General features: G+C 41.6%; 1 protein-coding gene across 1 annotated transcript in view; it reads right to left on the bottom strand.

The window, feature by feature from the left end:
* Positions 1-2,255: 2,255 nt before the first annotated feature.
* The window catches only part of Setbp1 (SET binding protein 1), a 360,020-nt gene continuing 350,139 nt past the window's right edge, over positions 2,256-12,136 (bottom strand). Inside the window, exon 6 of the mRNA XM_060377005.1 lies at positions 2,256-7,536. Coding sequence (XP_060232988.1) covers positions 6,923-7,536 — 614 coding nt within the window. The 3' untranslated portion in view covers positions 2,256-6,922. The remainder of the gene's footprint in view (positions 7,537-12,136) is intronic.

The following is a 12,136-nucleotide window of genomic DNA, read 5'->3' as shown; positions in this document are numbered from 1 at the left end:
GATGCATTGTCTACTGAAAAGAAGCTAATTACATTTTAAAATATCAAGCTTAATAAGAGAATGTGTGTGGTTTCTGTTTGAAGATTTTAACATTTCTCATTCGGTGCAGCCCGGCTTTACCATATGTGGATGTGAATAACACTTTGGAACTAGTTTTTCCTCTAATTTCATCTTAGAAATTAAAAGCTTTCATGACAAGAAAGTATATTGTCACAGTTTTACATGAACTAAAAATCTGACAAAAGAGAACTGAAAATCTGGATATTGACATTTCCCACAAAAATCAGTGTTGGCATTAGCAGTAGAGATGTGCAGCACTGTGTGGACTCCCTTCCATTCTCCACCCGCCACACCCACTGCTTTTCTCATCTGACCTAAAAAGAGCCTGTAGGGCCAGGGCCCATCCTTCACTTCTGCAAAACTCACTGTCCCATTCCTGGGTTCATGATACGTAGGTTTTTAAGGTGGGGACAGATTTCTGACATCTCTTTCTTTTTGTACCCTAATATAGGTTGATAGGATGGTTCATCCTCATCCTGTCAGAGGACATATCTTGACTTCAAAAGCACAGGATGAAAAAAAATGAAAAATATGTTCTTCAGTTAGATGTGCTGGTGCCCACCTGTAATCCCAGGGCTTCCATGGCTGAGGCAAGATGATTGCTGTGAGTTTGAAGCCATCTCAGGTTACACAATTAATCTCCACCTCAAAGCAGGAAAGTAAAAGATCAGAAACAGCACCACCGACAATCCCCCCAAAACTATGTTCTTTCCGGCCTTGACCTTAAAAATGCTCAGAGATGAGAGAGAGAGAGAGAGAGAGAGAGAGAGAGAGAGAGAGAGAGAGAGAGCGCTGTAAGGCCTTCAAGGAGCCTGACTTCTCCTTAAAGATGGAAAAATAAATCCTTGGCTCTGGAACTCAGATTCTTCTTGGCTGGTGAAAGGAGGTGGTGACTAATCTAAGAAAATTAAAATATGACTTCTAGAAAAGTTATAAATCATGTATTGCTTCCACTTGTCTATTCGTAGACTGAGATTCATCCCAACCACAGGTACAGACATACGCTACTTTCCTGAGAACCACTGTGAGCACACTGTTGCCTGAACCAAAACCTTGGAGTTGAGACAAAGAGAGGCTTTTACTCCTGTTTGAGAAGCTGGTAGGAAGGCTTGAGGGAGACTCCCAGACATCACTACTGACTTTGGAAACACCAACCCATGAATGGGAATTAGAAAGAAAGATTATCATTTAGTGTTTCTTGGTTTAATTCAATAGAGTCCACAGAGAAGAGGAAGAACAAATTGATGGGAACTTTGCAAGTCCTGGGCCCTAAAGGTTCAATGCTACGTCAACTCTGTGTGTCAGCTTCTGGAAGCTTCTACTTGCCCCACCCCAACACTCTTACTTTCTGTGGGTGCTCTAAAAACCACAAGCCAGAGTAAATGTTCTATGGGGTCGTCCAGCCTGGGGAGGATGTGGGAAGCTGCTCATAACCTTTTGTATCTGTCTTGTTGTCTTTAGAACACGCAGTCTTCGACAATGAGAGAAAGAAGGCAAAAAACAAAAACCATTATGCTTGTATGTTTACAAACAAGTCAAAAGCACAGACTGCACTCTACAGTCTTCCAAATACAAAGTGAAAACTGGGAACAGAAAAGGGGAGAAGCAAAAATAGGTGTGTTCACATTTTTCTTTGAGACACTATCATCCTTATACCCTTTGTCATACTGCTTAGAAGTGCTAGTTTGTTGGTCAAATGTAAACCACATAGTTCTTTCAGAACAAAGGTATTCAGTGTAGGCAATGGTAGGTGATCAGTAACTGGCATTTATTACAAAGGCCTTCTTTCCTATCCCTGTAGCAGCACTTCAGAGTCTAGAGAGGGACCGTTTCTTCAGGAATATGAATGAAACTATAGAAAATTTGGGATGAGAGCTTCATTTCCGTCCATATGTTTTTGTCTAAATCTGTAGGCTAAGATACATCTCCGACATGCTGAGATCTATGCAACAGGAAATCTGCAGTGCCATTAATCAACTTTGAGGATATCCAGGTAGGAAAGCATTTTCTGAATATAACCCTTCTAATTGGACTCAAATTTTGTCTATAGTGTGTTTCCCAGAGACAAAAGATGGGTTAAGATTTTGTCAATGATTGTGTATCCACTTGGTGTGAGAAGAGACCCTCAAATGCTATTAAACTGCTTACTGATGTGAACCAGATGGAATATAAAACAAAAGAATTCACAACTCATGTTAGACTGAATTGAATGTCTTTAATTTCACACAATGAATAACATATGAATAGGATCAACTTTTTTTTTTTAATAGTTAAGTGCTCTGTACTGTGCTAACCTGATCTGGTAGCGAAAGAGACTGAGCTTTCTTTTAGAAAAAAATGTTTAAAACCCAACATCTAAGACCATGGGAGAGCATGACAGTAAAGCATGCCAGATGTCGCTACGCCTCAAATGACAGCAAGTCCATGTTCATTTAAATGTACAAAAATGCTTTATGAATAAAAACTGTTACAAAAAGAACATTTCAAACAATGTACAATTTTCTTGCCTCTATATTCAATAAAATACAAATACATTTTTGTTCTAAAATATGTTTACATACAATCAAAGTAGAACATGCAAATTACACTTTAAAAAAGGCTTTTAAAAACCACTTATGAATACAAACTAAAAATTAGCCAGAAGGACTTGTAAGACAATCTTGTGCCCATTTTTTGAAATATATATGTACATATTTAACACATCATGTGCATTTATTATTATTTAAGAAATAGATTTCTTTTTTAAAAAAGGAAGAAAAAGAAAGACACCAATCCAGGGCAGAACTACCCTTACAAGTTGACCAATTGGCAGCTCTTCGATTTCTCCCTCTTTAGTGTTTATTATACCTGGGCAAGTGGGAGACAGCTATCCAGGAAGTTTCTTCCTTGGTTGATATGTGCTTCGATGACCGTTCCCCGAGTGAGTGACTGAGTCCAACAGGGAAGGCAGGCTCCTCAGGGGGGTGAACTCTCTAGAAACACGAGGCAGAAGGAGCCTTGCTTTGTGAAAAGAAACGTGAAGAAACACCAAGAAGATGCTACGGTATATTACAGTTTGAGTTTCTAGGCACTGTGATGACATTATCTGTAAGCGCTGGCATTTGGACCATTGTGATACGATAGGGTAGGGTTGAGAAAAATGTCTATATTTATGTACTTTTACATAATGAGTAGGACTGAGAATCCTGCGACATAACACTTAAATGGCTTTTGAGGCATTTCGGCTCCTGCCACTCCTTCTCTATGCTACAGTTGGCATTTAAAGGCTTTGGAAGTATCTGTATAGTCTTTAGACAGTTCCCAGGTCAACCTTCCTAGTGTCAGGGAAAAATACACTCCACAAGCTCATTATCTCAATATTGTTGAGTCACAAGCCAGGAGTGAGATTTGCTACTTAAGTCCTAAAACCAAATCCTTTATGATCTGCTTATAATATATCACCTTATACTATAATTCTGTCACCACTTGCTTATCATATTTATAGATACAGCAATGTGCAGAACACAAATTTTGACTGCCATTGAACATGGCCTCCCACTGCAGACAGCGGCCAAGTTAACGCCCTAACCTATGGCCAGCCCTTACTCACCTTTGCTAGGCTGCCAGTGACTGCTGAGTTCTGGTCCTGCCAAGTCACAAAGCAACCCTACAAGCTTTCCCTTCCTCTGACTTTTCTTCCTTGGCAGGTAGCCACAGCTGGGCTATTTGAAGAAGTTAAACTTCTGTTCCTCTCATTTGAGATGAGGGGTCGAAAAGCAAATGGCTTTCTAGTCCCTTAGTAAGGTGGATTAAAGACCATCAGCTCCTCTAAGGAGCTTTTGCATCTAGGTTTTACCTTCTCATCTCCAATTGGTCTCATACTGTAAGTGGGTCTCTGCCTACTTGCTGAAGGAGTACTCCAAAAAGAAAAGAAGAAAAAATAGAAATTTAAAGCAAAGGATCATTACAAAATGTTTTGTGGGCCTGTAAATGGAGTCTTGAGGATCCTAAATGACCCCTCTCAAAATAGAAGTGCATCCCCAGAAGGCAGTGTTGTGTGGTTAAGAACCTCCATACTTTGAATCAAGAGCTGGGTTCTCTTTCTGGCTCTAAAACCAACTAGCTGTGGAAATTGAACTGCTTCATAGAGGGGCCTGGGCAGCAGAGGAAAGGCTAGAGGAGTTATTAGGGAATACAGACATAGCTGTATCAATGAGATAAACTTAAGTTCACGAAAACAAGAGGAAAAACGTGTGCAACTGTGAGGGAGTCCTTGGGTGGTGGGAGCCTCTGCGTGGCTGAGTGGCTCCTTCCACTGTCAGCTGCTGTTCTCATGGCTCTCTTTGGTCCTCTAGTTTTCCAAACAGTACTCAGAGTTTGCACTCAGGGATTTGCATTTGAGTCACATTTAACTGACAGAAAATAATGCACCCTAATTCATGTGTTAAGTTGCAGGGCCATTGTATCTCTCCTGGAATCTTTTTATTGGGTTGGAAATTCTACCCAAAGCTTGTTTTGAGCTAATCACCTATTTCAGGTTAATCCAATTAAATGATGGATTTCCCTTGAGGTTTATTAAGCACCAGCTCTCTCCTCTATAGGAAGGATTAGACTGCTTGTAGACTTGCTTGGGAGACTGTACACCACAAGAAGGAAGGAGGAAAGAAAGTAACAGTTTTCAAAGTCTAACAGGAAGAGAACCCTCTTTATGGCTTAATTGGAATGGAAATGGCTGCTCTTTTGTAGGAATGGTTAGGGGAAAGGGGCTGATCTATACCTTCCTCCCCTTGACTTTGGAGCTACTCAGCCATGGCTTGGGAGTGACAGATTGAAAATGGCTGTTTAGATTTCGATGTTCAAATTGTGTGAAATGCCATAGGTCAACCCAGGTCACAAACTGAGTATCTCGGATAAAAGCTTGAAATAAGCACAGTCCTTTAAACTTATGTATTGCTAGGATTAAAAGAGACTGACCGAGCAGGCTGCAAAAAGACATGAAGTCCATTCCTACAGTGCAGAATAAGATGGCTCTGTAATTCCAAGCAACTGTTGGTGCCACGACACAGCGGTGGTATTTACAAGCATATTAACTTGGGAATTTCAAATTTCCTTTAGTAGATACTACTCACATATTCATTTATGTTCCCCCAAAAGAGCCATCTCTCTCTGAGGAGGAGATACTGTGTTCTGAAGTGATAATGCAGTTTCCTAGCTGGTCCCAACTTTCTGTAAAGAACTGAATTTGGAGGTAAACCAGATATCCAAATTCCCCTTAGAAAATGAAACTCTCTGTGTCTCTCTTTATATAAGCTATGATGCCAGGTATTTGATGTCTTGAAGAAGTTAAGGGGAGGAGTAAGGGAGAAAGTTGAAAATACTTATTTGAAATTTCCACATCTGACTTTTTAAAACATCTACGGCAGCGGGATAAGTCCGAACTCAGGCTTTGGAAATGGATGATAGACGGAACATCTGTCCACACTAAACCAGAGGCTAGAGTACAACTTGGATGAGAAATGTACAGTTGAAGTTGACCATTTAAAAGACGATTTGTCACACACAGTTTGCATCCATGCAGACTGATAGATTTATAATTACATTATGTACAGCAATGTTTTAGTGTATTAAGGCAACCACAATTTGGATACTTTGTCCAAGGTGGCTTGATACAATTGGAGTGGTGATACCCTTTCAATACTTTTATTTTATTTTTTAGATAAGAACACTTACTCCCCTTCACTTTTAAGAAATAATTATTAAAAGATAATGGACGTTTACTGTCTTTATTTCTGTTCCTTAACAACCTAGACAGCTCTTTGCATGAAAATAATCAGGTACCAAGGCATTGCTAGATGGTTTTCTTTCTGATGGGCACGAGATTTCGATTTTTGGTGGCTTATCAGTTATTCCACTTGCTGTGGGGTATTAAAACCGTTTTATCCTGCCTATTCTCCACTGATATGTTTTAAGTATAAAAATAACCTGGCTGATGCCTGGGTCAACATATCCCTTGGCTGCTCTGAGTCACTTATTAAAAAGCTTCTATCTATACTGAGTATGTTTCCCAATGGTTGAGATTCAAAGCCGATTCTTTGAGGCAGGACGCCAAGAGCACACTTCACAACGTGGGTCAAGTTCACATTGTTTAGATGTGTACCACAAAATAGAAGGCAGCAAGTTAACGGGAAATACATGAAAAATACAACGCGAAAGAAAAGCAGGAACAGACAATGCAAAATCAGTGTACGAGACAGGAACACGCGCAGATCTAAGGTCGCCTATCAGTCCAGTTCCACCTACTGATCACAAGATCCCATCTGAGCAACTGTGTTGTTAACGGAAAGATGCATCTCTTGGGTCACTTGAAGATGATGTGGGTGCCCCAAAGCCTAGCCGAGTTTGCAAACCGAAGGAAATAAAAAACCAATTACGTGGAAGTGGCTTACAACAAGCCAGCTGGTAAATTTGCAGCTTTGCTCCCCCTTGGAATGTTTGCTAACGGTGTTTCCCATTTAATTTTTCTGACCAGCAAATGAAATCGGAATCAAGGGCACACCTGGGATGAGGAGGGTCAGGTGGCCATCACAGAGCACCAGCTTTGGGCTCCTCCTCCATCTTCTGCAGCTCGTGAGGATCCGGCCACGTGGAGTGGCGCTGGGTTGCGAATTGCTGTACAGCAGAGACAGCTGCCTTTTTTGGGGGGTGGGAGGCCATGTGCCCTCGCTACCCAAGAGCTCCCCATAGCTCCACCCGCCCTCTGCCCATCCTACCCACCCGCTGCAGGGGCGGGGGCGGGGTGTCCCTGTGGCTGGGCATTGGGCCCACCAGGCTGCTGCGCTCCCCCGCATCAGTCCCTGCCCGGATCCCGCCACCCAGGCCCGCCCTAGGGAAGGACATCGCTCTCGCTGGCGCGCGACTTCCTCGGCCTTTTGGCCTTCACCTCCTCTTCCTGGGGAAGGGGCTGCGGCGGGGGCTGCGCGGGCTGCGCTGGGGGCTGCGGTTTGTGTTTCCTCTTCCCGCCGCCGCGCGCGGTCTTGGGCAGCGGCGGGGGCGGCGGGGGCGGAGGCGGGGGCGGCGGCAGCGGTGGGGGCGGGGGCGGGGGCAGCGGGGGCGCCTCCCGCGCCATGTGGATGACCGCCTCGATGGTGGCCATCACTGCATCCTGGCCCGCGGCCGGTTCCAGCGCAAGGGGGCTCAGGCTGGGCTTCTGGCCTCTCTTGCTGGGTAGGTCGATGCACTTTTCCAGCACCGGCATTTGGTCTCTGGAGTCCTCATCGAACTGGGTGGGCTGCTTCCGAGGCCGACCTCGCCTCTTCTTGACAAAGTTGTTGCCCGTCTTTGATTGTCTCTGCAGCCGCTTGGCCTTCAGGATCTTGTTCACGTGGTCCAGGTTCTTCTTGGTGGACAGAAGCTTGGTGTAATGGCACATCTTCCGCACTTCGCACTGGATGGCTTCGATCTCCCGCCTCTTGAATCGCTTCTTCAGGGAGGAACTGGCTGCAGAAGACAAGAAGGGACAGGTTGAGCTGAGCATGCAGTGCCCTCCATATACTGTTAAATAGAAAATAATAAAAACAAACTTTGGCTGACTCTGACATGTGTACAAAGCGTTATTTACATTATTTTTCCTCACCGCCATGTAACACACTGTGATTGGCATTTTATTTCGCGGTGTATTTTGAGACAGAGTCTCCGTAAGTAGGGCAGGTTGTCCTTGAACTTTGGGATCCTTTTGCCTCAGCGTTGCTGAATGCTAGGAAATGAGGCTTTTACAGCCACACCTGACTCCCTCCTCCCACTTCTAATTTAAAGATAAGAAAACCGAGGCTGAAATCTTCCTGGATTCTTAGCAGCAGTGAAAGAAAGCACAATATGAGCTTTCTATTTCTTTTTTCTTTTTTTAATTTAGCCCTTTGACGTCTGACCCAGTCCAATTAAGCATTAGTGGATACTTTCCCTTTGTCTGACCTTGAGCTATTACACACAGCCCACCCACCTCATTGAACTGGATCGTACAGTGAGGGGGGTTGTGTCCGAACACTCTGGTATGGATGGTGTGGTCTCTTAATATCTTCCCGCCAGTGTTCTGGAGCTGTCAGGTTTCCTGATGATGCCCAATTAAGCAAGTTCTTCCTAGCCTTCACCCTCTGGGAACCTCAGGGGCAATATCCGCCAGGTGTTTCTCGGTGGTTTACACCCCCTCACCGAGTCGTTGTTTGCAAAGGGCCTTTTCATGTGCTGCTGGCCAGATGCGCCTCTGTTTTACGAGCCTAACTTCTCAGGAAGTTCTGCACTGTGCCACTAAATGGCCTTCAGAACTGCTTCGTTTTGAAGTTCAGACACCATAAAGTGTGAATGGCTTCAAGACATAGCCAGTCCTTCACCCTCAGACCATTCTCCTGTTGTAGTCTGAGAGCAGGCACATATGCATGTGATACCTGTGTACTGGCAAACATGCCTCCGTACCTGTGTGTGTGTGCGCGTGTGTCTGTACACACACACAGGCACACTGTCCATCCTCCATGCTGGCCGCTAGTTGTTTGCAGACTTAAGCGTCTCCTCATTGAATTCTTTGTTGTTGTGATTTGTCCCAAAGAACCCCACTTAAAAGACTAAACTCTAAAGGGAACATATTTTATTTTACTAGGTTGTTTTCTTGTGTGTTCCCATTATTATTTTTTTCATCTATTAGTTGAAAGAATAAATATCTTAAGGGAGAGAGGAAAAATATACTTAACACTTGGCCACCACTCTCACTATTCTTGAGTACTCCCACTTCATTCTTTCCATGTTGCCCCACTTCTCCCTCATGCTGTGGCCCATCACAGACTTCCAGGAGGGTTTTATTTGAAGTTATTTATGCGACTAGCTTCATGGAGTGGGAAGCGCCGAGTTCCATAGGCCAGGTCAAACGGCCACTGCTTTTAGCCAAAGGTCGGCTAGACTGACTGAGCAATGAATAACTACTGAGAGATCTTTAAAATAAGTTATAAAGATCAAAATAGAACAAAGCCAGAGAGAGCTTCTGACTATAAAAATAAAACTTTTGTAGTTAGTCTTGTAAAAAGAAAAGGTGGCTCAATTATCAGTTCTCGTGTGGCTTTATGTAGCTCACGGGGCCTCGCATGGTGCCTCATGAATGGACAGGATTGAAAGTTGCTTCCTCGATGGCAAATCAGACTGAGCCTCGCTGCCTCCTAGCTGAGTCCTTTGACAGTGTTCTAGTTTGGATTAAGAAAGCAACAGTTCCAAGTACAAAGCAATGAGGAATTAGTTCTCAGGCCTTGCTGTAGACAAGCAATGTGCTTTGTTCATAGAGATTCAGAGTAAACCAAAATAGTTAGAAATATGGCACAAAACTTTGGGCATCATTTAAAATATAGAATCCACATGCAGTTTTCCCTCTCTCTTGTTTATACCATCTATCAAGGGACTACCTGACCTACAACTCACAATATAAAGGTATGAATTGTGCAGATTTACAGCACAGCAAGGCATAAATAAATATAAGGTAATTTTATTAGTTGTACTATCTAACTGGGTAAAGCTTGACAGAAATGCTTTCATGAGCTAGACGTTCATATGGGGATTAATATAATCATTAGATGGTACCTCTTATCTTTCAGAGCAAAAGGCCAAAAATACATAAATAAGTAAATAAATAAGTAAGTAAATCTCCAAACTAAACTCAAAGCAACCCAAACCCCATCATAACATATATTTTTTTTACATGTCACATATTTTTTGATCCAGTCCTTGTACTGGAAATAGTTATGGAATAATTATGACAGTGTAAACCCACCAAATGGCTTGACTAATAACAGCATAAGGAACGTTTGTGCTCATCATTCACATTTAATTGATGTTCATAGTTTATCTTTTGCTTTATTTGTTTTAATTAGTATTTCATTTAGATTAGGTCTTGCTATGTCAATCATGTTGGTTTTCAACTCATAATCCTTCTGCCTCCTCTCCTGCACTGGGACTACATGTATGTGAACCTTGCCTGGTACTTTACTGTTTTTAAAGAAAGGACACACAGTTTGAGTGAAGTTTTTGTTCCATTCTCTATTCCATTGCCTTTCCTTTACATACTAGTATGTGATTTTTATTTCATTAATGTGGATAGATGGCCAGTATATAGCCATTTTCATGAAATAAGTTTGAAACTAAACCTAGTATTGATGGTGATATGAGGAACCTGAAACATTTGCCTTTTGTTGGCAGGGTATAAATTGGTGCCATCATTTTAGACAGGGACGGGACAGTAGCCGCTAGAGCTGAAGGTGTATAGGCTCAGTGACCTATGGTTGCATGGCAGGATTGACTCCATTTATTTGTGACAAGAGACAAAAAGACTTAGAAAAGGCTCCCTCAAAGTTCAGTGAATGCTATAGAAGAATGAGACAAGACAAACACTAAGTGAAAGTTAATGAATCAGTGATGATTTAGTAAAAATAGTAGAACCGTTGTGTCAAAAAACAGGAAAAAAAAAGGAGGAGGAGGATGAGAAGGAGGTGGAGAAGAAAAAGGAAAAAAGGAAAAAATAAAAAAATAAAATGGGTTTACACTTTGCCATACTAGCTTCCAGTGACATGGCAACTATCATTCACAGGTAGCTACGATGATGCAGAAATAGAGTAACATTAGTAGCCATTATATGCCTAATGGCTACTTTTGGAGCAGTATAGTAGTTGACTAAATAGCAGTGCAATATCAAAGACAAAGGGCATTTGAGGATTTAGTCAATAAAATAAAGATTGTTGGGAATTCAAGTTAAATCACTGGTGTCTCAAAAAAATGCATTTGGATGTGTGTAAAACTAATTATAAGGACATGGAAGAAATAAAAACAATCTTACTTGAATATCATTTTAATAAAACTGTTAAAAGAATTTAAGTTAACTGAAAAAGAATTTAAATTAAACCCTTCCTGGGTGTTTCTTGGTATAATTGTTGTTAATTTTCTTAGGTGTAATCATTGTATTATGATTAACTTTTTAACTTTCCAGTGCTCTGTGTTTTAGAAATGAAGTAAAATACTTGTGAGTGAAGAAATACGAAACTATCAGAAACTGGCTTCAAAACAAGAAGAGAGAAAGATGTGAGAGGTACTGCTGAAACGTGATTGATCAAGAGCTAATACTGCTGAAGCTGAGGGGTGGTTTGATTATGCGACTTTGCTATATGTTTGATGTTATTCGAAATACAAGCTTAAAACTATGAATGGTAAGTGGCAAACATTCATTTTTTGGAGTCTCAGGACAGGAAAGAGCTGTGGTTTTCATCCTCTTAAGGGTTCTATTCATATATCTTTAGAAGAATGAGAGATTCACCATTTCTCTGAAAAATGGTCAGAAGGCTTTCTGACTTAATGGCATGGGACAATGATTAAGTCCTCAAGTTTATGTTATGATAATCACATAACCATGCCATGAGCCAACCTCTATTTGACACTGGGTATTATAACAATATCCCTTTCTTTTGTACACTATAATACTTGGGGTTTCTACATGTTCAGACCAAACATCTGAATCTTATTTTGTGCTTACACTTATTGAAACTTTTATTTCAGAGTCAGTGTTCCTGCAGATGAAGAAGAGAATGGAGTAGAGCTGATGTGACCTTGTGCAGGGGTGGTGGAACTGAAGGTGAATTACTCACGATGAGCCATTCAGTGCTTCTGGGTCTCTTCATAGATTTTACGCTGGGCCAATGAACTAAATGGTCTTGCAGTTTCATTCTGGATTTAAAGATTGCCATAATTGTTCCCTACATTTATTATCAATTGCCTTCCCCAAATGTGGAAGAGCTTTTCAAAAATCTATTTCTCCTCTAATAAAATTGAAATCTCAGATTGGGGAGACAAATACTTTGGACTTGGCAAGGTTTGATATTCACAAATCTTTCTCCTTATTGCTTATGATTTCACCATCTCTCTAAATGTTTACAGATTTTCCTCTCTTCAAATTGTTTCATTATTGGACAGTAATTTCTGGGATCTTGCTGCAAAGATTGATTCCATATTTGCCCTCTTTCCTGTCATTGTCTTCTACCTTGTCTGTTTTTCCTGGGGCTTACAGGATAATTATGATCAG

The sequence above is a fragment of the Meriones unguiculatus genome, chromosome 2, assembly GCF_030254825.1.
Source record: "Meriones unguiculatus strain TT.TT164.6M chromosome 2, Bangor_MerUng_6.1, whole genome shotgun sequence".
Classification (NCBI taxonomy): Eukaryota; Metazoa; Chordata; class Mammalia; order Rodentia; family Muridae; genus Meriones; species Meriones unguiculatus.
The sequence above is the reverse complement of the archived record's forward strand: the minus strand, read 5'-3'. Positions and strand labels throughout refer to the sequence as shown.